This window comes from Gekko japonicus, unplaced genomic scaffold (assembly GCF_001447785.1).
Source record: "Gekko japonicus isolate JY-2015 unplaced genomic scaffold, Gekko_japonicus_V1.1 scaffold140, whole genome shotgun sequence".
Classification (NCBI taxonomy): Eukaryota; Metazoa; Chordata; class Lepidosauria; order Squamata; family Gekkonidae; genus Gekko; species Gekko japonicus.
The window spans coordinates 397,056-422,136 of NW_015169781.1; the positions used below are offsets into that span (position 1 = coordinate 397,056).

Here is a 25,081-nt window from a genome sequence, read left to right on the forward strand (position 1 = left end):
CAACATTTTATATCGCTTGGAGGTGGTCGGACGGTCCCTCTGTCTTCCGCTTCACTTACGCAAAGTACTGTTCACGCAGTCTGCCGTCCCCACGGAGGCGCGGGTTTTTTAAAAAAAAAAAAAACCTGTGCATGTGCTTGCCTTCCCATGCGCTTGGGCGTACATACAAACTGTACATACAAACTAAAAAGACCAAAATAAAAGCTAGTGCTTGTTTGCACATGCGCATAACTTAAACCGGAAACACAAAAAAGGGGGGGAGGGTAGCGCGGTCATGGCAGATTGCTGTCCAGATACCAAAACCGCGGATACAAAGTGCAAGATATAGGGAAAACACCTGTTCCAACGGGTGTCAGAAAACACGGATAAAAAGAGCGGAAACCGCAGGACTCAGCCCGCTTCGGTGCGGGAGGCGAGTTTGCCAATATGAACAGGAAACTTTAATGCATGAGGGATCAGCAGCGAAGCCCGCACTAAATGTCCGTCTGACCTGACCCACAGTCACCGCGGCCCTGTCCACTGCTAGGGGTGCTTAAAGAGAGAGGACTGCCATCTATGTGCCCTGAAACATCTGGCTGGCCATTGTGAGAAACAGGATCCTGGAAAGGGGCCTTTGATTCACCCCCCGTGGAGATCTTCCTCTCTTATTCAGCTCCATTTCATGCTGGCATTCAAAATACCTCCCGTCAGAAGTCACAGCCACCTACGCACACTTTCTCGCTGACAATCGTGTGTCCAACCATTATTTGCAGAGTCATGAGTTGACAGGCATGGGTGTGCCAAACATTGACACTCTTGCAGGGAGGAGAACAGAACTAATTGGGGCGGGTCGTAAGCAATGTCAGGTTTGTGTGTTTAACAACCCATTAGTAGTCCTGCAGACTTCGGGAATTGTCACATCAAAGATATTCAAAACGTATGCAGTGCTTGAGCTCTGTTCCGCGGATTCATCGTTTTGGTTTGGCTCCTGTTCTTTGAGGACAGGTGCCTCCTTCAACGCCGAAGCATCTAGAAGAGGGAGAACTGGAAGGCCAACAAAACTGATGACTGATTGATCTTGTCACTCATTTGACTTGCCCTGTTTTTTCAGGGGATGAGAAAAACCCAGGACAGCACTACCAGGCTTGGTTGAGAGATCCTTTGAGAGTTCTGGTGTCATGGTCATAGATGGACAAAGGGTATGGTGGACAGCATAGCCTGGTATCCAGTTAGGAACATGCATACTGGATGGGGGATACACCTCTGGGTAGCAGTGTGTGTGAACAAGATCTTGGGGTACGGGTGGGCGTAATTTAAATATGAGCAGCCAGTGTGAAGTGGTGACAAAAAAGGAATCTTGGGGTGTATCAACAGAGGCATCACAAGATGTCATCGTCCCGCTGTACACTGCATGGGTCAGGCCGTACCTGGAGTCTTCTGTGCAGTTCTGGAGGCCTCCCTTCAAAAAGGATGTGGGCAGAATGGAACAGGTGCAGAGGAGAGCGACAAGGATAATCGGGGGCCTGGAGACCAAGAAGCCCTCTGAGGAAAGGCCGAGGGACATGGGGATGTTCAGTCTGGAGAAGAGGAGGGTTGGGGGGGATGTCAAATTGCAGCCAACATGGCAATCCTGTAGGGTTTTCAAGGCAAGAGATGAACAGAGGTGGGTTTGCCATTGCCTGCCTCTGCATATCGACCCTGGACTTCATTGGTAATCTCCTATCCAATTACTGACCAGGGCCAACCCTGCTTAGCTTCCAAAATCTGATGAGAACAGGCCAGCCTGGGCCATCCAGGTCAGGACAAAAGACAAAAGAGGTGGTCTGCCATTGCCTGCCTCTGCGTAGCAACCCTGGGCTTCCTTGGTGGCCTCCCATCTGAACACTAACCAGGGGCCGACTCTGCTTAGCTTCCGAGGTCTGATGAGATCAGGATGGGATGGGTCATGCAGGTCAAGGAAAGAGACAAACAGAGGTGGTTTGCCATTTGCCTGCCTCTGCGTGGCAACCCTGGGCTTCCTTGGTGGTCTTTCATCCAAATACTGACCAGAGATGACCCTGCTTAGGTTCTGAGATCTGACGAGACTGGGCTAGCCTGGGCCATCCAGGTGGATGCAAGAGATGAGCAGAGGTGGTTTACTATTTTCCCCCGGGTGAGGTACGGGGGGCGGGGCACATGATGAAGCCCCGCCCCCTGCTTCCGCCCGCCTCGCTTCCAGCCCTCATTCAGCCAGGAGGAGGCAGGAGAAGAGGGAGGGTAAGTTGCTTCCTCCCTGCCTCTCCCCACCCCTGCCTGCCTGGGGCCAGGGAGGGCCTTGGCGGGGCTTCCTCGCACTCCCGCTGGCCTTGCAGGTCCACCGCCGGGCCCCTGATGTCAGGGGGTGTGGCATATGCTAATGAGTTATGCTAATGAGTTCCCCTAGCTCTTTTTCTACGAAATGACCCCTGCTGGTAAGCAACCTGTTTTTTGCCTCTGGAGCCCTCCTTCCTGAGTGAAGAGAAAAATATGTAAGCCAGAGGGATGTTGACAGGTCTTCCTTGCTGCAACTCTATTTCACTTCCATCTTCCATTTCAGTCTTTGACTTTCCAAATAATAACTGCAAGCTTCTTTCTACCGATACGGCAAGCCTGTGCTTGCCATCTGGATTAATATTGGGACACACACACACGGTCTATTTTATGACCTGCTGTCATTATAGGTTTTCTCCACCAGGGAGAGAATACTATGATAAACCTCAGGCTATGCACACAAAGATTGTGAGTATTTTGCTCCTAAAGTTTCACTTTCATTTTTACGGCTTGCCTCTCCCTCCTCACTTTTAGCTCCTTGTGCAGATCTATTCCACTCCAAACGATTTTTTGTTCATTGAACTTCTTGAAACTTAGCACTCTAGAGGTAAGGGGTTGATTCTGTGTACATAAATTTGCAGAGGAGCAACGGCCTTAAGATCTTTTTCTCAGCTCTGAATGTTTATTTTATAATATTTCTGCTGTGAAGAAGAGGCAGTTTGAGAACTGCAAAACCAAGCATCTGTGATAATATCTTCCAGATAGAAAAATTTACCGAAATAATCTTACAGAAACCTCTGGGAGAGCATGGCATTGTGAATGTATTAATGGAATCAATTTACTAAAAAATTTAAACAGTGCACGAATATACAGCCTCATGCTACATAACACAAAACTAATCCATATTTCATGATAAGTAACCTTTAGACTATACAGTATCTTAAATCCATATTTCATGATGAATAACCTTTGAACTATAATGTATCTTAAATAGAAAACTATCTTTAGGTAGAATCTTCTTCAAAAAGCATTCTATTTTTTAAAATCCAATTTAAATTAAAAAAAACAATTTAAATCCACAAAATCCAATTTTTAAATTTTTCTTTAAAAAACCTCCATTGGTTTTTATCCACTCTGCTTTCAGATATACCTGTGCAGCCATTAGGATTAGAAAATTTACCATTAGATTAAATCTGATAGTCTCAGGAGGCCAAATTTTAGGCCTGCTACCATATTTTGTACCTTTTCCGCTGCTCCCACAAAATCCCTGTCTGCACAAAGTCCAGCATGTACAAGTTGGGGCGTGGGGGGGGGGGAATGTCTGTTTTGGTTTACTTCTTTCTTTCCTAGTCCTACAGCTAGCTCAAGACATTTTGGTGCCTGAAGTCGAAAAACCAGATGGTGCTAAAGACATAACAAGAGCCTTGAGAACTGACAATTTGCTGTCCTTTAACAAAATCTGCTGGCTTGAGGGTAGGCTGTCCCAGCGTGGCCTAGGTCAGTAAAACTTATTGCAGAACCTCATGCAGATCAAATGCTGCCCTTCGACTGGCTCCCATGTTCAACTCCCCAAGCGTAAAGATTTTCCAAATGGGGTGCATGTGTGCAGGAGGGGGGTTGGAGTAAAAAAACCTTCACAATGAAGGAATGCTAACCAAAAACTGGGTTCGTAGCAAAAGAGGCTTGTGAACCTAACCACAAGCTTTCTTTTCCCCAATGATGCTGTCTCCTGCCTCCTGCTCCCCCCACCCAGGCTTTTCTGTTTCCATTGCTTTTGCTCTCCCCCCCCTTCTCTCACTCCAAGACTGTTCTGCAGACTGCAGAGCCAAATTTTTGAACAATGCAGATGGAAAAAGGAGCTTTCGATTCCTGGAACGGCTCTTAACAAGGCCGCCGTGGCATCCTGGGGCACTCTGGGGAGCAGGGTCTGGAATCTTTATTAGGCCAGACTTTAAAAATGCAAAACATTTCAAACTGGCTGGTGGGCCTTTCTCTTCCCTCCCTGTCCGCTCAGCCCCTCACAGCACAGCACAAAGAGCTGCCAAATTTCTGGCCCACATGGCAGAAGGGACTAAACAACTGCACAGAGAGAGCGAGAGCGAGCGTGTGATTGATTCCCCTTCTCCCCATACTCGGTGATGCTTTGCACAGTTGCAAATTGTCTCTTGCATTAGTTCATTTCTAAAGCAAGCACCACCCTGCCCGCCTCATGTACCTACTACAAATGTAGTAGAGTTGCCACCTTCTTGTTCTGAAAAGTTTTCTCTAAGCATGTTCAAAGTGACTTCTAGCAGGAAGCACAGGGTTACACAGCCGGTAAGTCATGTCCTGCCCTGACTCACCCAAGGAGAATGAGTATTCTTGAAATGAAAGTAGCATTAAATTGAGCCCCCTTTACTGATTGCAAGGAGCTGCGGTGGCTCAAGTGGTTAAGACGCTGAACTGCAGGCTGTGGAAGGTCGGTAGTTCAGCAGTTCGAGACCCGAGTGTGCCGCATGACGGCGTGAGCTCCCGTCTTTAGTTCCAGCTCCTGCCAACCTAGCAGTTCGAAAGCAAGAAATTGCAAGTAGATAAATAGGTACCACTTCAGTGGGAAGGTAACAGCGTTCCGTGCGCCTTGGTGTTTAGTCATGCCGGCCACATGACCACGGAAACGTCTTCGGACAGCGCTGGCTCTTCGGCTTTGAAACGGAGATGAGCACCGCGACCCTAGAGTCAGACTCGACTGGCTTTCGAGCAAGGGAACCTTTACCTTTTACCTTACTGATTGTCTTTCACCCTTCATAAGTCATTGTCTGGAACTCACAGTTCCACCTATCAGTACATTTGCTAACTGGCATGGCTTCATTGCCTGTAACAGTCCACCTGGTTCTTCCACAGGTGCAGCTGTCCCCATACCAGGTCAGCACCAGAACCAAAGTATGGCATAGGTCAGGGGTCCCCATCGTGGTGCCCATGTAGCCTGTGGTGCCTGCTGTCAGCATTGCGGGCACCCACCAAATGTTTTTAGAAAGTGAACGGAGGCAGTTAGGGTCTTTGCCTAGCAAGACTTCTGATTGGCCAACTGGTTTTAATAGCCATTCAAATTTTTAAAACCACCGTTTTGGGCACAGTTGCCACCAAGGATCTTCACTGTGCGACTGAAGGTAAGCTGTGCAGCCATTTTGTGGCTGCTTCGACTCCTACAAGCAGCCATTTTCCAGCTGTGCCCACTACGCTTGTGTCAGGGTTCCAAAGGTGGCTGCAAGCTCAGAAAGGCTGGGGATTCCTGCTACGGGTATTAGAATGTTGGACTGGGACCAGGAAGAGTGTAGCTCAAGTCTCCACTCAGCCATGAAGATCACTGCGTGGCCTTGGGCCAGTTATTCTCTCTCTCCGCCTAACCTACCTTACAGGTAGAGATGTCAGCCTCCTGGTGGGACCTGGGGATCCCCTGGCATTACAGCTCCTCTCCAGACTACAGAGAGAAAATGGATGCTTTGGAGGGTAGACTCTATGACATTGTACCCTGGTGAGGAGGACCCTGTCCTCCTCAAGCTTTGTCCCCAATTTTTCACATGAGGAACCCTACTCCTGCTGGTGGCTGGGGAGGGGGACATGGCAACCCTACTCACAGGTTATTGTGAGGATAAAATGGGGGAAGGGTGAAGCATGTATGTTGCCTTGACCTCATTCAGAGCATCAAAATGTAGGAGAGGTTGGTTTTAGTACAAGAATCCCTGCATCTGTAGAGATGTAACTGTTCCAGAAATGTTAAAGCAGTACAAAAACAACAACACATTTGGGTGGCTGGGTGTGTGAAATATATGCATGACTTAGCTTTGTATCAAGCATAAACCTATTTTACTAGTTTTTATCAGCATGAAATATGCCGCCTCTAACTTAGCGTGAAATCCTTTTCAGGACTGTTCAATTGGGCTTATTTCCAGGAAACTGTTCTTAGGATTGCACTGTTGAATTTTTTTTTTCTGCAAGGAAAATTGCAAAATATACCCAATATCCAAGACAGAGCTGCAAAGTGCTGCATTCTATGTTACCTTATCATAGGTATCTTTTTTTTTCTTGCTTCCAAGAGGTAAGAAAAATTAAAGTTGAAAATAGAAAACATAAATTCAGTAGTAAAGAGAATGAAGTGTGTCATTGGTCTCATACTGTCATAGTAAGCCTAGCAGCAGATATGAATATCGAGTTAAATATATTAATATCTGTATGAATATCAGGTTAAACATGAATATTTATATGAATATTGAGTTAAATTTATGAATATCCACATGAATATTGAGTTAAACTTATGTTTGAAAACACCAAACTCTAATTGTGGATTAAAGTAGCCACATTTAAACAATAAACATATGCTTGAAAGTATGTTGTTTATGTCCACAGTATGCACAGAAAGTATCATTACCTAATGCGGTGGCTACCTAATGCAATAGATTGTCCTACATAAAAATTTTCTTACTGCCCATTCCGCCCATTGCATAGCATTTCACTCATTCCAAAAGAGAGAATATTCTTAGGAGGTTTTTCTCTCCAGTGCTGAAAGAAGGCCTCCTGCGCTGGGGGTGGCAGGGAGGAGGACAACAACAACAAAAAATAGCCCCTGAAATTTTCCAGCTTTTCCCCAGGATTTCATGTCTCCTGTGAGCCTTGGTAATTTCTATAGGACCTGTCTCTAAGCCTAAGATCACATGGAGCACCTCTATGCCAGAGCCAGTTTGGTGTAGTGGTTAAGTGCACGGACTCTAATCTTGGAGAACTGGGTTTAATTCCCCACTCCTCCACTTGCAACTGGCTGAATGACCTTGGGCAAGCCATAGTTCTGATAAGAGCTGTCCTTGAAAAAGAGCAATTTCTGTCAGAGCTCTCTCAGCCCCCACCTACCTCACAGAGTGTCTGTTGTGGGGAGGGGAAGGGAAAGGAGTTTGTAAGCCGCTCTGAGACTCCTTTGGGTAATGAAGGGTGGGGTATAAATCCAATCTCTTCTTCTTCTTCCAGTGTGGGGCTCATTATATGGCTATTCTCAACTAGAGGGCTGGTTGTTCAGAAACAGCACAGCTTGGTTGTGGAAATTCTGCCTTAGGGGAAGATTTTTTGTTTTTTGGGTGGCATTCATGTAAAGGTTGTACATTTGGAGCCAGTTTGGAGTCCCATTATCAATGTAGCGCTATCATTGTCCACTGCACTTTAAAGAGTAACAAAACCCAAAAGAAAGGAAGAGTAGATCTCTGCCCTTTGGAGCTTACATTCTCAATTTGAACTGATGCAGGAACACAAGAGCCCTGCTGGATCAAACCAAAGGCTCATACAGTCCAGTATCCTGTCTTCCACAGAACTCATGGAAGCTCTACAAGCAGGGCATGGTCAACCCATCCCCCACTAACTGGTATTCAGAACTATATTACCTCTGAATGTGGAGGTGTCATCTGACCATCAAAGCTAATACCATGTGGAGTTCCACAAATCAATTATCGCTTGTGTGAAGAAGTGCTTCTTTGGGGATGTCAGAGACAAGAAGTACGGTAACAGGGAGTAAATGTAGATTGAGGTGGGCAACTGTGTTGGTCTGAAGCAGTAGAACAAATTTTTAGTCCAGTGGCACCTTTAAGACCAACAAAGGTTTATTCAAGATATGAACTTCTGTGTGACTCATACTTCCTCAGATACATTGAAATGGAAATTAACAATTCATATAGGCAGATGCCTCTACACAGGTGAACAGCAAATTATCAGTACAAGTGGTTGCTAGTACTTATGCTTGCTTACCATGGGAAGTGTTGGGTCAGGACAACGGCTTCATGGAGAAAGTGGGTTCTGAGGAAACCATAAGAAAGGTGGCAGGGAGGAACTACCAGGTGTAACTGAGTAATTGAGGAAGTATGAGGTGCCCTGAGGAATATTATCAACAAGTCCCTCTCTGAGGGACTGTTCCTCAGGGCACTCAAGGAAGCAGTGGTATGCCCTCTCTTTAAAAAACCATCCTTGGACCCGGCCGAATTGGCCAGCTATCGGCCAGTCTCCAATTTGCCCTATCTGGGCAAATTAATTGAGAGGGCAGTGGTGAAGGGTTTTTTGGATGACACTTCCATATCCGGTTTCTGACCAGGCCATGGGATGGAGACTGTACTGGTTGCCCTCACGAACGACCTTCGGAGGCATCTGGATCGGGGCGGGTCAGGAGTGTTGTTGTTAAATCTGTCGGCCGCGTTCAGCACGGTCGACCACCAACTACTGATCCACTGCCTCGCTGATGCTGGGATTCAGGGCTTGCAGTGGCTTTCCTTGTTTCTTCAGGATCAGGGACAAAGGGTGGCCCTAGGGGAACAGATGTTCCGAAGGCACCTGCTTGTTTGTGGTGTGCCCCAAGGGGTGATACTTTCCCTGATGTTATTTAACATCTGTATGCACCCCCTTGCCCAGATTGCCCGGAGGCATGGGCTGGGATGTCACCAGTACGCAGATGACACCCAGCTTTATCTGTTGTTGGGCAGTCAGTCTGACTAGCCTGGGAGATCTGGACCTGGTGTTGCAAGCCATGGCTGGTTGGCTTAGACTGAGCTGATTGAAATTGAATCCGATAAAGACAGAGGTCCTGTGTCTGAGTCAAGGTGGCCCGGGACAAGAGATCCCACTCCCGACTTTCGATGGAGCACCGTTGGTGCCAGCGACGGAGGTTAGGAGCTTGGGTGTGCTCTTGGATGCCTCCTTAACGATAGAGGCCCAAGTAGCAGCCACTGCTAAGTCAGCCTTTTACCACCTTCGGCTGATCAGGCAGTTGGTTCCCTTCCTCAGACGCAATGACTTGGTGACTGATCCATGCAATGGTCACCTCGAGGTTAGACTACTGTATCGCTTTGACCCAAATCCAAAGGCTTCAGCTAGTGCAGAATGCAGCTGCCAGGCTGTTGTTGGTTCTCCCTATGCAGGAGCACATTCGGCCTGCACTTTAAAGCACTGCACTGGCTGCCTATAGAATACTGGATTTACTTACCTTTAAAGCCCTTTACGGTCAGGGGCCTACCTATCTGAGGGACCACCTTTCCCCACATGTTCCCCAGAGAGCACTGTGATCAGGATCCCAAAACTGTCTGGCCCTTCCAAGCCCTAAAGACTTCAGGCTGGCATCAACTAGGGCCAGGGCCTTTTTAGTAGCGACTCCGTGCTGGTGGAATGAGCTCCCAGACCTTAGGGCCCTGCGGGACCTTTTACAGTTCCGCAGGGCCTGCAAGACGGAGCTCTTCCACCAGACCTTTAATTAAGGAGCCGTACCCAACACACCAAGGCCCAATACCATCACCGACAGCCTGAGTTCCAAATCTAACACTGACTGCATTTACCAGTGTGTTGATGCTACTCTGGTTTCGCCATCATTACTTATATTGTCGCTAGCACCTTATGTCATTGTTTTAAGATTCAGTGCTGTTATTATATTGTTGTTTTTAGCTATTGCATATTATGTAAGCCGCCCTGAGCCTGCCTCGGCGGGGAGGGCGGGGTATAAATTGAATAAAATAATACATAAGTAAATAATGGGCAGTAAAGACGAAGGAACAGAACTAAGTGAACTGGGGGTTTGGATGGCTGGGTATAACATAGTGTTGCCAGCCTCCAGGTGGTGGCTGGAGATCTCCCGCTATTACAACTGATTTCCGGGCACCAGAGATCAGTTCACCTGGAGAAAATGGCTGCCTTGGAAGGTGGACGCTATGCAGGGGTCATTTCGTAGAAAAAGAGCTAGGGGGACTCATTAGCATAACTCATTAGTATATGCCACACACCCTGACATCACCGGGTGTCCTCCCCACAGCCGGCGGCGACCTCCAGCGGGCACCAGCAGGGAGCTCCAGGCCCCGCCCTCCCCACCTCACCCGGGGGGATGGCGTCTCCCCGCGTCCCCCCCCAAATGACCCCTGACGCTATGGCATTCCACTCCCCAAACCCTGTCCTCTACAGGCTCCACCCTGAAGATCTCCAGGTGTTTTCCAACCTGGAGCTGGCAACCCTATGCAAGAGTGATATATGAGTGCAAGGCCTTCAAGGCTAGCTTTAGCCTATGCGATTGGCTCATCATATAAATTAAGTGCTGGTATTTTTCTTCATTTATTCTGAGTTCACAGAGTGCATGTAGAATCCCAACGTCCCGTTCCTGCATAATTCGTTCTATCCCTGGAAGCTGAGTGGGTTATCTGATGGCTCAGAAACAGATTGATCACTCCTTCGTCTGGCTTGTAATTCCCCCCCCCCCCGCCGCCCCCTGCCTTTGCTTCAGATGCCGCTTGGTGGCCACAGCACCTTTGTTTTTGACACAACAGCATGACAGATGTACAGAGACTTCCTGCAGGGCTTCAGAGCACATTGGCCAGCTGTTTAGAAAGAGACTGAAGGAATTGAGGGGGGGGGGCTGACTATTTCATTATGTGTACAGAACTACGAGTTGCAAATTCCCGTGGACTCATCTGCATTTTGGGATAAGGAAGCGGCTTAGTTAAGCAGGGAGTTGACAAAGAAACAGCTTGGCAAGCCAGGCTCTGAAGCCACGTGCCATTTGACACAAGATGTGCAGCTACAGTAAATATCCTTCAGAATTACACTGGCATTTTAAAACAGGGTTTTTGATACTACAAGAAGGGAAAGGTTTCATACTGTGGAAATCAAATATATAAGAGATACATGGGGCGATGCAGCTCACTGTAGGGACTGGAGGCCTAAGAACAAAAAGGAAAATAAATATTTCTTTAGGATTGAGGAGGATCAGGTTCAAATGGGGGGCGAAGTTGTGGCTCAGCAGACCTTTCATGCAGAAGGCCCCTGATTCAATCTCAGGGCAGCAGTCCTTGGGCAAGACCCTTCTTCCTCTCAGTCCCTGCAAAGCAGCTGCAAGTCAAAGCAGGGGAAACTGAACTAGGTGCCCCTGTAGGTCCAGCTTGAGATAAGGTCACTTCATATGTCCATTAGCCATGAAGTTTGCTGAAGTTTACACAATTGTTATGAGGATAAACTGTAAGGCGGAAGGAAACCAGATATATTGCCCTGAGACCACTAAAGGAAGAATGGGATAAAAATGAAATAAATGATAATTGTGACACTGGTTTTCAAAAAATCTAATTTCCATTGGTTGGAATAAAGGAATAATAAAGGAATAATAACTCAATAAAGGAAGCCATGGCTTTCAGTTTGCAAGATCTAAGCAAGGCTATTAATGATAGGACATTTTAGAGGACATTAATTCATAGGGTCACCATGAGTTAGAAGGGACTTGATGGCACATAACACACATGTGGACTCGGCTGCTGAGGATTCCTTATACACTGTAGGGGATTCTGGGTTCCAGGGTGCACTCAGGCCACTTGGGCCTTGGCCTATGTGAGCTGGAATCACATCCTTAAATCACACCCATGCCTGTGCATTTCAGGGGAAAATCAGCTGTGGAGATAAGCTGGTCTTTCTGAGAAGTGCCATTACTGACATCTCTTCACTGAAGAACCCCAGTCTGTTCCCAAAGAAACGCAGAGCACCCCTGTGAAGAAATGCCTTTTTTTCCTGGGAGGTTTGAAATGAGCAAAGCCTCCCCTATGTTTTTCTTCCCCTCTGGGCAGAGAACAGGCAGTCCAATTGCTTTCCAGCTTACCTTCATACAAATGCTAATAGATCTAGCAAGAGACAACGGAATGGTCAAGCTTTTCCCCTTCTCCTCCTCCAAGCAGGGAACAGATTTTTGGAGGACTTTAGACTAGAAAGGTCCAGGAAGAAGCTCCAAGAAACACTTCCCTGACCTGGCCTGATCTGGTCAGTGGGTGAGGAGAAGAGAGGTGATAAAAACTCACTGCAACAGGAAGGAGGTCTCTTTTCCTTGGGTGCTGAGTCAATGAGCAGACACAGACCTCTCCACTGGGAAGTCAGCCACTGACCATGTGCTCGCCTAAAGAGCTGGAGCAAGCTTTAAGGTAATAGAACTCTGTAGAGATTTGTAACATCCTAAGCTTAAGGAGCCTGGTCTGTCTTAACATCTGATAGGGCATGTATAGCGAGAGGGACAGAGGATTTTTGCATTTTACCAATTTCTTTTGTATCCCTTGCTCAATCTGGTGCAGTTCTAAAATTATGTTTGTAAACAGTTTCTTTTTAATAAATCCTTTATAACTTTTGAGGCTGACAGTGGTTTTCTGTACCACATAGACCTCCACCATCTCGGACACACTGTTTTGAAAAGGAGCACTGGGGAAGGCAGGCAGTTGGCAAGTGGCTATTCCTCCAGGGGTGTACAAAGCAGTAAACTGTCCCCGTGGTAACCAGGTGCTGGGCAGAGGGAGACACAGAGACAAGGCCTCAGAACTTGGAAGTGAAGCTGGGAGCCCTGACCCTCCCAGTGGGCAGTTCCGTACAAAGGTATTGGGGTGGTGGCGGGCTATGGAGAGAACGAAAAACCTCTCCGAGTGCTGGGAAGACTTTGGAGGGCAGGATAGAATATGGCCGACGGGCCAAAGCAGGCATGTTTTGCCGCAGCTCCAATTCATGGTTCATAAATTCCTGTTTTAGGATGATAAAAGGAAATTATATGAAATATATGGTGCCTGTATTCTCTTTGGACTGCCTTTCCTAGTTTTTGCTGCTTGTGATCCTTATCCTTGAACTAGAGATGCCATGATCCCAACCTGCATGCAAAGCAGGAGCTCTTCTACTGAGCCACAGCCCACCCAGTAACTTCCTCTGCCTTTTCTCATTGGCTGGTTTATTTAAGCTAAACAACTTATTTTGTTACGACGGCAACCTCTTAAAATCTTGGTCATGTGAAGAGCATCTTGGCCCAGTGCTGTTTCCTGGTTGCACACTGGCACAAATTGGATGTCTCTGCAAGTTTCTGAGCAGCAATAAATTGGAAAGGAGAGAATTCCTTGCTGCAAAGGTAGTTTGTGATCTGCAGGAGTGTAAGTGAATTTAGTTACCCGCAATGGAATTCCTCTTCTATGTCACGCTGTGCTCTTGTGACACAATGTCTTGTGCACATGTTTGATGAGTTAGCATGGAGGTTCAGGGGAAGAGTGTTTTGGAAAATTAGGAATACAAACATTGTAACAATCCTCCAAGTTCTTCATTTCCTCTCCCCTTGCATTTGTTGCTAGCTGTCCCCCTTCCTGCAAAGTTACAGCAAAAACTGTATCCTGAAAAACCGATTTATGTGAGGATTGGATAAATGTACAGATCATTACATGCTTATGGCTTTTGGCTCACCTGTATTGCATACAAGAAATGGATTGGATACTAGGATTTGAGCAGGTGTTGCTGTCTTCATGACCAAAGATATGTAAACTTTCAGGGTCATATCTACAGCTGTAAGCATAAAAGTCCTGTTGTTTAAAGAAAAGAAAATAATGAAAGCCTGATGTAATTTGTGTTCAGATCCAGGTCCATAGCTCAAAAGAGAGAGTGTCTTGAGCATAAGCAGCATTACCCTCTTCTCATTCCCCCAGGTTACGTGAACGGTTTCCAAACCAGCCTTCATCTGTGGCACCTCTGTTTTAAAGAATTTAACCCTTAAATTTCCCAGAAGGAGGGAAGGCAGGGAGCTTGCCAGTAGAGGGTGCCCAAGGCTAGCTTACTGGGGCTTGCTATCTGCCTGCCTTCCTCTTCGCAAGTGGGGGGCAAGCATCCATCAAGAGAGCGTTGGAGCCTGTGGAGGCCAAAGACTTCCTTCGGCTGTGTTAACAAAGAGTGTGAAACAGCTGCCTTGGACACTAAGAGACATCCTTTGACTTGGCAGCCCCGCTGTGAGCCTCGGCTGGCCTCTTTTCCTTCTCTCCACTCAACATTTCCAAAGGAGTCTGTGCCAAGGGATTGGCTGTGCCTGATGGGAAAGCAGCAGGACCAGAGGCCCGTGGTTTGTAGCCTCCTTGAAACATAAGATGTGCCTTGTGGGATCAGACCAAAGGCCTGTCAAAAGCCAATGCTCTGTTTCCAACAGTGGCACCCAAGGCAACAGCCCTCCCTGATTCCAGCATCTGGTGTTTGGAAATATGTTTGGAAATATACTGCCTCTGAACATGGAGGTTTCATTAAGTTGTCGTAGCTGGTCTATCATCTGTGAATTCACTTCATCCTATTTGAAAGCTATGTCTGCTAGTGGATAACAGCACATCTTGTAGCAGTGAATTCTGCACGTTAAGGAAGTGAGAAGAGCCTGCTGGATCAGAACACAAGTCCATTTTGTCCAGTGTTTATTTTCCCACTGTGGCCAGCTAGATACCCTGGACACTTCACAAGCAGGGACGTAGAGGTCAATGCCTGTTGCTGTTCCCCAGCAACTGGCATTAAAAGATATATACTACCTGTGAACATGGAAGGTCAATTTAGCCATGATAGCTAAATAGCCACTGATGGGCTATCATCCATGAATTGATCGAATTCAGTTTCGAAACCATCTAAGCTAGCAGTTGCTGCAGTGAGTTCTACATTAATCAAGTGTAGCATGAAGTACTTGCTGTAGTTTCTCCTAAACTTGCTGTAAACCAGTTTTATTGAATAACATCAAGTTCTAGTATTATAAGAGAGGGAGAAAAATTCCCTCTCATCCACTTTCTCCACAATACTCGTAATTGTATAGCTCTCTGTCATATCTGCTGCTAGTTAATCCTCCTCCTCAAGCTAAAATGTCCATTGATTTACCTGCTTGGATTTTTCAGACCCCCAGGGTAACAAGGTGGCATAAATCTGTGACCGCAAAATGAACAGCATCATTTCAGGCTGCAGGCTAGGGTTGCCAGCCTTCAGGTGGCACCTGGAGAGTTCGCACTATTACAGCTGAACTGGCAGTCGAGGTCAGTTCCCCTGGAGAAAATGGCTGTTTTGGAGGGTGGACTCTATGGCCTTATACCCCACTGAGGTCCCTCCCCTCCCCAGGCTCCACCCCCCCCAAATCCCCAGGTACTTCCCAACCCAGAGCTAGCAACCCTACTGCAGGCGGTTCTGCCCATGTAAGGTGTTGCACAACATCTTGCTCAATCAGAAACAGGAGAACTGCTGTAGAGCTCACCTGTAATAGCACAGTATAAAATATTAAAACCCCCAGAAGTAGAAAACCAGCACAGTAAGAAGAAGAAGAGAAGGAGAGATTGGTTCTCCCAGATTAGAGTCCGCGCTCCTAACCACTACACCAAACTGGCCCTTTGCTGTAGCGGTGTCCTGTTTACAATGAAATGTTCATGCTAAGGAGTTTTCAGAGCTGAAACGTACCACACACAAAATCCTGTGTGGGTTAACCAGGCCAGTTATTTTAGGTTTTAAAAAGTGCTCAAAAGTGACATTAAAAAAAAATATATAAGAGCAGCATCTCAAAAATGAATGCAATTAATCAGCTCAAAATGTGCTGTTATTCTTGAGCTGATCAGTGTTAGTTCCCCTTATTTGAGGTTGTTAGCTGTGATGGATGGAGCCAAGTCCATCCCCTTTTTCATATCTGCCAAATCCTCTTTGTGCCCTGGTGGTCTGGTATAGAAAGCCAAAATGGCCAACAAGGGCTCAAAGAACTTTTGGAGGGGGGAGTGGGCAGCGGAAAAAACAAGTCCAATGGCACCTTAAAGACTAAGAACATTTATTCCAGTGTGAGCTTTTGTAAGACAAAGCTCACTTCTTTGGATACAATAGGAAAAATAAACCCCTTAACCTCAGTTTTACAGAAAATTACAGAAAGGAAGGGGGAAAGGGAGGAGGCTTAGTATAATAAAACAGGTGAGATTTTCTCAGTAGGGACTTGAACTGCTTGGGTAGTTTATTGGATGATGGCTAGGGTTGCCATTTTCAGTTGGGAAATTCCTGGAGATTTGGGAGTGGAACCTGGGGAGGGCCAGGTTTGGGGAGGAGAGGGTCCTCACCAGGGTATAATGTCACAGAGTTCTCCTTCCAAAGCAGATCTCTGTTGCCTGGAGATCGGTTACAATTCCAGGAGGTCTCCAGGCCCCACCTGGAAGTTGGCAAACCCATGGTTCAAGTCCCCACAGAGCAAAGCTCACCTGATTAATTATATGAGGCCTTTCTCTGCTTTACTCCTCCCTTTCCCCCTCCCTTTCTGTAATTTTCTACAAAACTGAGGTTTCTTTCTTCTATTTTATCTGAAGAAATGAACCCTATTTCATGAAATCTTATACTGGAATAAATATTCTTAGTCTTTGTCTTGTCGCTGGGCTTATTTTGTTTTGCTGCAATAGACTAACACAGCTATCCTAGAGGGGAAAAGAGCCATTTGATTGATTTCTGTTCAGTTTGTGTTTAGACCTCTTTTAAGGAATTTCAGTTTTCTCTTCGGGGGGGGGGGATTACTGTTTAGTGTGGTAGCCTGGAGTGGTCAGCACTGGTTTAAGGTTCTTGTGACAGGTTTTTTCATAAAACTGAGGAGACCCACACTACCTACAGTATCATGAATCTTGGGAACCTGTTTGGTTTTGTGATATACAGTTCAGTTCAATTTATTATGGGTCTATATGACCGAAGTCTTGACCAACAGAGAATGTTTTGTGATATAATGGGCTCTTTTTGTAGCAGGAACTCCTTTGCATATTAGGTGACACACTCCTAATGTAGCCAATCCTCCAAGAATTTACAGAGCTCTTCTTACAGGGGCTACTGTAAGCTCTTGGATGATTGGCTAACCCAACTGCTCAGCAATTTCATTGAGTGCCCACAAGTTCTTGTATTGTGAGAAAGGGAGAAAAGTACTTCTTTCTCAACCTGCTCTATCCCATGTATAATCTTATAAACTTCGATCATGTCACCCCTCAGCCGTCGTTTCTCCAAGCTAAAGAGCCCCAAGCATTTTAACCTTTCTTCATAGGGAAAGTGTTCCAACCCTTTTATCATTCGAGTTGCCCTTTTCTGCACTTTTTCCAAAGCTATAATATTCTTTTTAAGGTGTGGTGACCAGAAATCTCAGGGTCAGGACAGCCTCCTTTACAGTTCTCTTACCTAGTCTTTCTGGGATATTTGAAAGCCATAGGGCAGGCTGAGGTCTGTAAAAGACATCTCTGTTTTCCTTCACGATAATTCCACAGCAGACAAGGTCAACCAGGGTTGTTGTTTTTTTACCAAGTAAAGTCAGTGTGTGTGTCTCAGAAGCTATATCACAATTTACCTCAGAGATGGCTAGCTGTAAATAGTGCCAAGCTCCGTCAGGCCAGTCAATACATATTTCTTTGGCCTCTTTTTCAGCTGTGCTTGGTGGTATGAGTGGGAAGTGTGGTATGGACATAGTCCTCAATCCCAAAACCAGTGCATGCTACCATCAAGAATACAGTGGCACTCTACTGAATAGGGGGCTGTTTCCCGCCAAAAAGATATTAGTGATCACTTGTGCCACCCCAATCTGCCGCAGTAGCCTTGGGTGAAAAGTGCTTAGAGTTTCGAAGAGAAAAGCTCTTCACCCAGAACAGCTGTCTTCATGTTTAGAGACAATATTCCTCAAAGTACAAGAGAAATGACAAGGGCTATCGATACCTTTTGTGCCCGACTTCCTGCAGGCATCTGCCTGGCCATTGTTGGAAGCAGGATGCTGGGCGAGGTGGCTCCTTGGTTGGATCCAGTGGGGCAGTTCTCTGTGTTTTTACACATAATAATTAATACAGACAAGAGAGGGTCACAGATGGCAACTGCCCAAGACAATCAGCAATGGAATCTGTTCCTGACTGTGGAATTTGGCTGTCAGATGCAGCAGATTAACAATGGCAGACGGATATTCCAATTGTGGCTCGCTACTGTGAGTCTCCCTGGGGCTTCTGGTTGACTGCTGTTGGCAGGCACTGTGTTGACCTAGACGGATCATTGAATTGGTCTCAACGGGTCCGTTCTTGTAATGCACAGTTTTCAGAACAATGTTTGTGACGAATTTTTTTCTGTCTTTTCAGAACCGAGACTGTCAGCCTCCAACAGTTAAGCTTAGTGCCTGTTTCTGCTGTTCACCAAGGCAGGATGCTCAAGGACAGCAGCCCAGGTGACGGCTTTGAAGGTGAGGTTCCTGCCATTTTGAAGCCTTTACCTGTTTCTCCCCCCCCCCATTCTGTCAGAGATGTGGTTTGTTTTTCTTTAATGAGGCTGCTGTGGAAAAAACTCACACAATCAGGTGCTGGACTAAGTGGGGCTGGATTCACAGTGAAGCTGAGCCCTTTGCAGCATGGAGTCCCCTGCTGTAGCTGAGCAATGGAGTTTTCCAGTGGGAAAAAGCCCCCTCCCCCACTACCTTATTGATTTAAAAGGAAGATGACCCTGAATGTAAGATGACCCCCTTAAAAATGTTATACACATCCAGCACCCTGCCAAATTTATTATTCAACACAATTCAAGTTCATATGCAAATGTAAGGTGCCCACCCTCTTTTTTTGATGATGTACCTGAGAAAACTGCGCTTGCATTTGAGTAATATTTTATCTATGTTCAGCACCTAACATGCGTGTACCTGAGAAAACTGTGCTTGCATTTGAGTAAATACTGTATTTTATCTATGTTCAGCACCTAACATGCAAGCACTGGAGAAGGAGTTAGAACAATAGCAGCTGGGATGAAGGTGGTGGTATCAGCCATGATAATGGAAGAGGTAATGGCACCATGGGGAGTGAGCAGGTCTGGTCACCCCTCCCTCCATATCATAGGTCACCAAGCAAGCTGCCCCCAAGGCTATGGTGTGAGAGGGAAGGGAGTTGAAGGAGTCTTTGAATCTTCCTCCTCTCCCCTCCTCTCCTCCTCTGAGCTCAGGAGTGAGAAAGCAGTTCTTCCCTGTTGGCCTGTGTCCTTCCACACATGCTCTTTCCCACTCCCTACCCCTTATAGGAAGAACCATCCCTGCAGTTGGTCAGGAGTGGCCATTGTTAGTTCTTGCTTGGGCTGGCATAGGCTGCCTTCCCCCTGGTTGTGTGACGTTAAGGGGCTCCTGAGCCCTCAATCAGCTGGGCATGGGGTCAGGCAGTCTTAAAGTTCTATATCAGCTGGCATCTCCTTTTCCTTCTCTTTGTAACAGTTGCTGGTTGGGGGCAGGGTGTCACCCTGGCAAGTGCCTGTACTAAGAGGTTGCAGTATGCCAATTGTACCATAATTTAATTCACATAGTCGGACACTGGAAAGGTCCTGTGTCCTCTTGCAGTTATCCTCTGTGGGGAAGGGAGCAGAACTTTGAATGGATCCCAGCAATCTACTTCCCCCTCCACCTTTCTAACTGCAATAGCTATAATGGCTGTTACAGAAGGTAGGGAGTCTGCAATGCAAGTGTTGAAGCAGAAGGACCTGGATCATCACAGGGCTGGTTCTTTTCCAGTGAGAGCACATCCTTCAACTCTGGGACACAGAGTAATTGTAAGCTAAGAATTAAGCCCAGGTCAGCTCCAGAAATGTTGTCTAGGTTGAAGAAGCAGATACAGGAAGTGAAGCCATGCGGCTAATGGGAAGAAGGAACCGAGGAAATGGTTGCTGGGTCTAGAGAAGAGTCTGTGAATTGCAGTGTAGTTTAAACCTGAAGATGCCAAAGGAGAATGAACATTAGAAGAGCCCTGCAGGATCAGATCATCTGGTCTAGCATCCTGCTTCCAACTTTGGTCAAGCACTTTTGGGAGTCTCACAAGCAGGGTACAAAGTCCAGAGCCTCCCTCCATTGCTTGTTCTGCAGTATCTGGTATGCAGTGAGATGCTTTATTTATTTATTTATTTATTTATTTACTTATTAGATTCGGATTCTCCTTTAAAACATTGATCAACCCTGAATGTGGCATTCACCTCGTCTAAAACCATAGAAAGACAAAAAAGTGAACTATTAAAAAGTCAATGAAACCCCCCCCCCAACAATTGTACCTCTGCTAAAATTAAGCCTGCCAAACTGAAATGACTTTCACAGGTGTTCTAAAATAAAAATTGGGGAACCAGACAAATTTCTCTAGGGAGGGCATTTCACAACTTTGTGGCCACTGCTGAAAATGCCCTGTCTTTCATGGCAGCCCACCGTACTTCTAACTGTTGGGGACACATGGATCAGGACCCAAAACCCAGAGTGTTCAAGTTGATTTGTACCAGAGGAGGTAATCCATGAGCTATCTTTGTCTCAGCCCATTTGTGGCTTTAAAGATCAAAACCAGCACCTTGAATGGGGCTCAGAAACCTAGCTGGAAACTGGTGGACCATTTCCAAACTGGAATTGTGTGGTCCATGTAGCTTGAGCTTCTGAACAACCTGCCTAGTATTGATCAAGTGCCTGGGAGACTCCGGTTTGAATCTTTGCTGAGCCATGGAAGTTTGCTGAGTGACCTTGGAGCAGTCAGTCTCACTCAGCTTCACAGGGTTACTGTTGTGAGGATAAAAACTGATGGCCTGCTTTGGGTTCCTACTGGGGAGAAAAGTGGGTACAAATCAATCTAAATCAATCAGTAAATGAGGGATTGTTCATAGTTTCCAAGTACATTTCAAAGGCCTGCATACATATCATTTTGGTACCCTAACCTGGAAGTTGCTAGAGCATGAGTGACAGGATTATTTACGTTTATATTCTGCCTTTCTCCTCAGTGAGTACTCAGAGCAGCTTACATCATTCTCCTTGCTTCTGTTGTATCCTCACAACAACCGCGTGGCATAGGTTAGGCTGGCCCAGTGTCGCCCAGCAAGTTTCCATGGCAGAATGTTGATTCAAACCTGGGTCTTCCTGATCATAGTCTGAAGCTCCGAACACTATACCAAGGGTCCCCAACGTGGTGCCTGTGGGCACATAGTGCCCACTGAGACCATTTTTGGTGCCTACCAAGTGTTTTTAGGAAATGGGTGGGAACAGGTAGGGCTTTGGTCCAATAAGGCTTCTGATTGACTACTGGAGATCTGATTGGCTGTGCAGACTATTTTAAATGTTGCTTTGGCAGCAGCTGCCACCACAGCACCAGGATTTACAATGTATTACTGAAGTTAAGTTGTGGCAATCATTTTGTGCCTGGCTTTGCCTCCTGCAGCAGCCATTTTGTGTCATCCATTTTGTTGCCGTACCCACCATGCCATATCAGAATTCCAAATGTGCCCAGAGGCTCAAAAAGGTTGGGGATCCCTGCGCTGTACCATCTAATACAATCTCTTTGTACATGGGCTTTAATTCCTGGTGCTAATTGCCATTTATACTCCTGGCCGACCTAAATGTATCTAACCCTATATTTTATCTTGCTGGATCCAGAGCAAAGTCTTTCTGGTCCAGCATTCTGTTGCTAAAAGTAGTCAGCCAAATGTCTTTGAGATTATTTTGTTACTGTGTTATGGAAGGGGCCCACAAGGAGGACCTGCTGTGGTGGCACTCTCAGCAGCCCTGCTACATGGGTGTGGAACTTTTCTAATCTCAGGCTTGTAGGGTTTTTCAGATCTTGCTCTTGGACATGTTGGGAGTAGTAGAGTCTGCTGCATAAGCTGAGTGTCTTTCCCACATTATCAGTAAGCAATTGTATGTTGAATGAGTCAAGATGGTATGAGTTGCAGGTGGGTTTACACTCTATTTGTGTATATATTTGTGTATATAAATATTTGTACAGATTGACAGAAGCTGTAACATTTAGTCATAAGAAAGTAAAGGCAGCCCAGCTGGATCAGACCAAAGGTCCATCTTGTCTGTTTCACACAATGTTTCACACAATGGCCTTGGAAGTCCTGGAAATGAAGAGCAGAGGCTGGGCTAGATAATCTCCAGAAACTTACACTTAGAGATACACTGCCTCTAAACATGGAGGTTCCATGTAGCTATCATTACTAATAACAACTGATGGACCTCTCATCCTCTACGGGTTTGTTTAATCCTTTTTAAAATTACCTGTGCTACTGGCAATCACTGCATCTTGGAGCAAAAAATGCAATAAATTAATTGTACACTGTGTGAACAAATATTTCTTCTGTGTATCCTGTATCTTATGTTCTGTTTTTTTAGCACTTTTTTCCTCCTCTCATGTACATTTAATTGAACAATTGACTAATCATATTAATTCTAGCCAATCAACTAAGATCTTTTTAATGGAGTAACAGCCCCAATATATGGTGCATCACTGTGTTTACATATATTCCTTAACTTACGAAATAGCTAGATCTTTCCTCCCCTCCCAAGTCCTTCCTTCCTGCATTTCTGAGAAGCAAGGAGGGGGTGTAAAGAATGTTGAAGTGTTTGACCTTGGCAGAGGAGGGGAAACTGAACAAAACAAGAGATGTGATCCTAAGAAGCTGCTGACCTTTTTTGCTACAGCCAGGTGATATTTTTCAGCGCTTCAGCCTCCAGGGAGCAACAGCATCTCCCCCCCCCAAAAAAATGAGGCTAAAGTTCAGCTTTTATGATGTTCTCACTTCGGGCTTGTGAGAAAAGGGAATTATGCATTCCCATCATTAGGTCACTTGAGTGCATAAAACAAGAGACTCCAACAAGCTAACCTTAGGGCATGGGGTCAGAGAAAAATGAAAAAGCATTTTTTCGGTAGATGCTTAGTGGACATTCTTTTTTTTAAGGAGTGGAGGGAGCTCCACAGCAGGTAAGAAAGAGTGATCTCAGGACAGCATATTTGGTCTGAGCATGTAAGGTTCAAGGCTGGCCTTAGCAGAGGGAGATGGCAAATTTTGGATGCCATTCAAATTGCCAGTTATTTAAACTACTGTTCTTTTTTTGCTTTATTTTTCTCCTAAATGGGGGCAGGGCACACCATTGACTATTTCAGCCCAAAGTGCCCAGCAGTGCAGTTCTAAGCTGAGCTGTACCCTTCTAAGCCTGTTAACTTCAATGGTCTTAGAAAGGTATAGTTCTATTTAGGGTTACACTGCAGATGTGTTACAAAAGGACTGCTCTCTAGCATGCTCCTCATGTTCCACTGCTTGTAAGCCAGTAAACTGTTATAGCATGGGAGGATAGAAATGTATGAAAAACACTTGTATAGTGGAAAGTACCTGGTTCAAATGTCACCGCTGCCATAACCTCACTCAGTGGCTGAAGGCAAGCCACTGTCCCTCAGTTGTTCCCCCTCCTGCAGTATGGGATAGTAATGCTAGAGCCTCCAGATTGTTGGGCTGTTTACAGCTGGTTATCTGGTGGCTACAGAGACTATTTTGCCTTGTTTGTGAAATCCCAGAGGCATCTGGCTGGCTGATACTGACTTTGGGTTTGCTTCCTCAAAGCAAGTCAGTGTTACTGTAGGTCAGATTCACTCTATCGGCCAACAGGTAGCCATGTTAAGTGTCTGTAACGGTTTCACAAGGGAACTTTCCTTGGAAATGTCTGGAACTTCCAAGACCAAAAACGACGCCAGCCCACGAAGTGAACAGGCCAGGCTTGCAGCAGATGTAATCTCTCAAGGGATATTTTGGCTGAGTTCTTTGATTCTCTGCTTCGTCTTCCACCCCCTCCCCTCCCCATCTGACCGACGGGCCTTTGTCCTTCTCAGTCTTTCTCTTGTGGTCTGTCCTGGCTGTCCTCCCTGCGAGCCGCCCGCATTAAACAATACCATTTCCAAGACAAACAGCAAATTCATCCGAGAGGCTGACCTGAGAATTTGGAGCCGCTGGCTTCCTAGAATTAAAAGGCCTGGGAGCTGTTGGGCTGTCAGCCTGCCAAGCTGGAGACAATGACTCGGGTTCCATTTTCCTCCTTTGATATGAGCTTGAATGTGTGTCCCAAGTGAGCAACAAAATGCGGACTTCAAATAGATGAGAATCGCTATTCCTGCACAGTTCACTCTTTTCCCCTTCACAAGGCCCAAAAAGACCAGTTGTGCTAGTCTGTGTGGGAGACTCAAAGTTGGGCCTTCTCAGCTCTGTGCCTTAAGCAGCTGAGCTCAAGGAGAGTTAATGGTGTGAGTCCCGGCAGGATCCAGGATCCATTTCCTCTACCATTCTACAGGTGAAAGTAGGCGCAGTGTCTTTTTAGCACCATTGTTCTCACACCAAACATGATTCCTTGAATGGATGGATGAGCACATTTACACACTTGCTCTTCTCAGGAAGCTCATCCTTGTTGCCTGATTGTAAGAATTTATTGTGCCATCATAGGTTGTCCTGGGTTGGCTTCGGCACCAAGGCATCTTAGCAAGATGACCCTAACAGCTTCTCTGTCTCTTTCTTTAAAAATGCTTGGTAGAACGTTCATAATTTCAGAGCAGTAGCTGTGTTAGTGTAGTGTATTCAGATGCTGACCTAAATGCACGGGGATGAAGTGTGAATCATCCCATAGAGAAGCTATGCTAAGCTTCAGACGTCGGCTGGGATTCGCGCCGAAAGTATTGTGTCCAATCACATTTGAACTGTCTGTGGTGGGAACGTTTGTGATTGGGCTATTATGCGAACAACCTGATAGGTTGGAACTTGCATAGTAGGTGTGGCTACATTAGCCCGGAATGTTTAAATACCGAGCAGCTGAAATGGACAAGCTGTTCGGGCTATGAGGAGTTGTACCGTGTTGGAGAAGTTGATTATCGAGCTGAATAAACCTGAGTTTTGCTGAAATCACTCTCTGACTACTTTGTTAAGTACGGACTTAACAAATGCTTTCTTCAGGAAGGAGAACAGTGGAAAGCTAGGTCATGTGACCTAATCATAGACTTTGTCTTTAAAGTGAATCGTCGGCCCTCTGGTGGCTAAAATGGAGCAGTGACCTGGATCTGTACTAAAAGCGGCTATATTTTTAAAGGGATAGTACTTGGTGTAGAGACTTATGAATAGTTGGAGACTCTAAAGTTTAGTTCAGTGGTGGTTGGACTGGCAAACGGGTCAAAAAGCGGGGGGTTTTTGGTGTAAAGGGCTCGCTACCCTAACTTCATAAGATCGGTTTGCTAAAAGAAAGGTTGGATTCTCCAATGATTGT

General features: G+C 46.0%; 1 protein-coding gene across 1 annotated transcript in view; it reads left to right on the forward strand.

The window, feature by feature from the left end:
* The window catches only part of EXD3 (exonuclease 3'-5' domain containing 3), a 217,408-nt gene that overhangs the window by 3,599 nt on the left and 188,728 nt on the right, over positions 1-25,081 (forward strand). Inside the window, exon 2 of the mRNA XM_015416778.1 lies at positions 18,153-18,253. Coding sequence (XP_015272264.1) covers positions 18,153-18,253 — 101 coding nt within the window. The remainder of the gene's footprint in view (positions 1-18,152; positions 18,254-25,081) is intronic.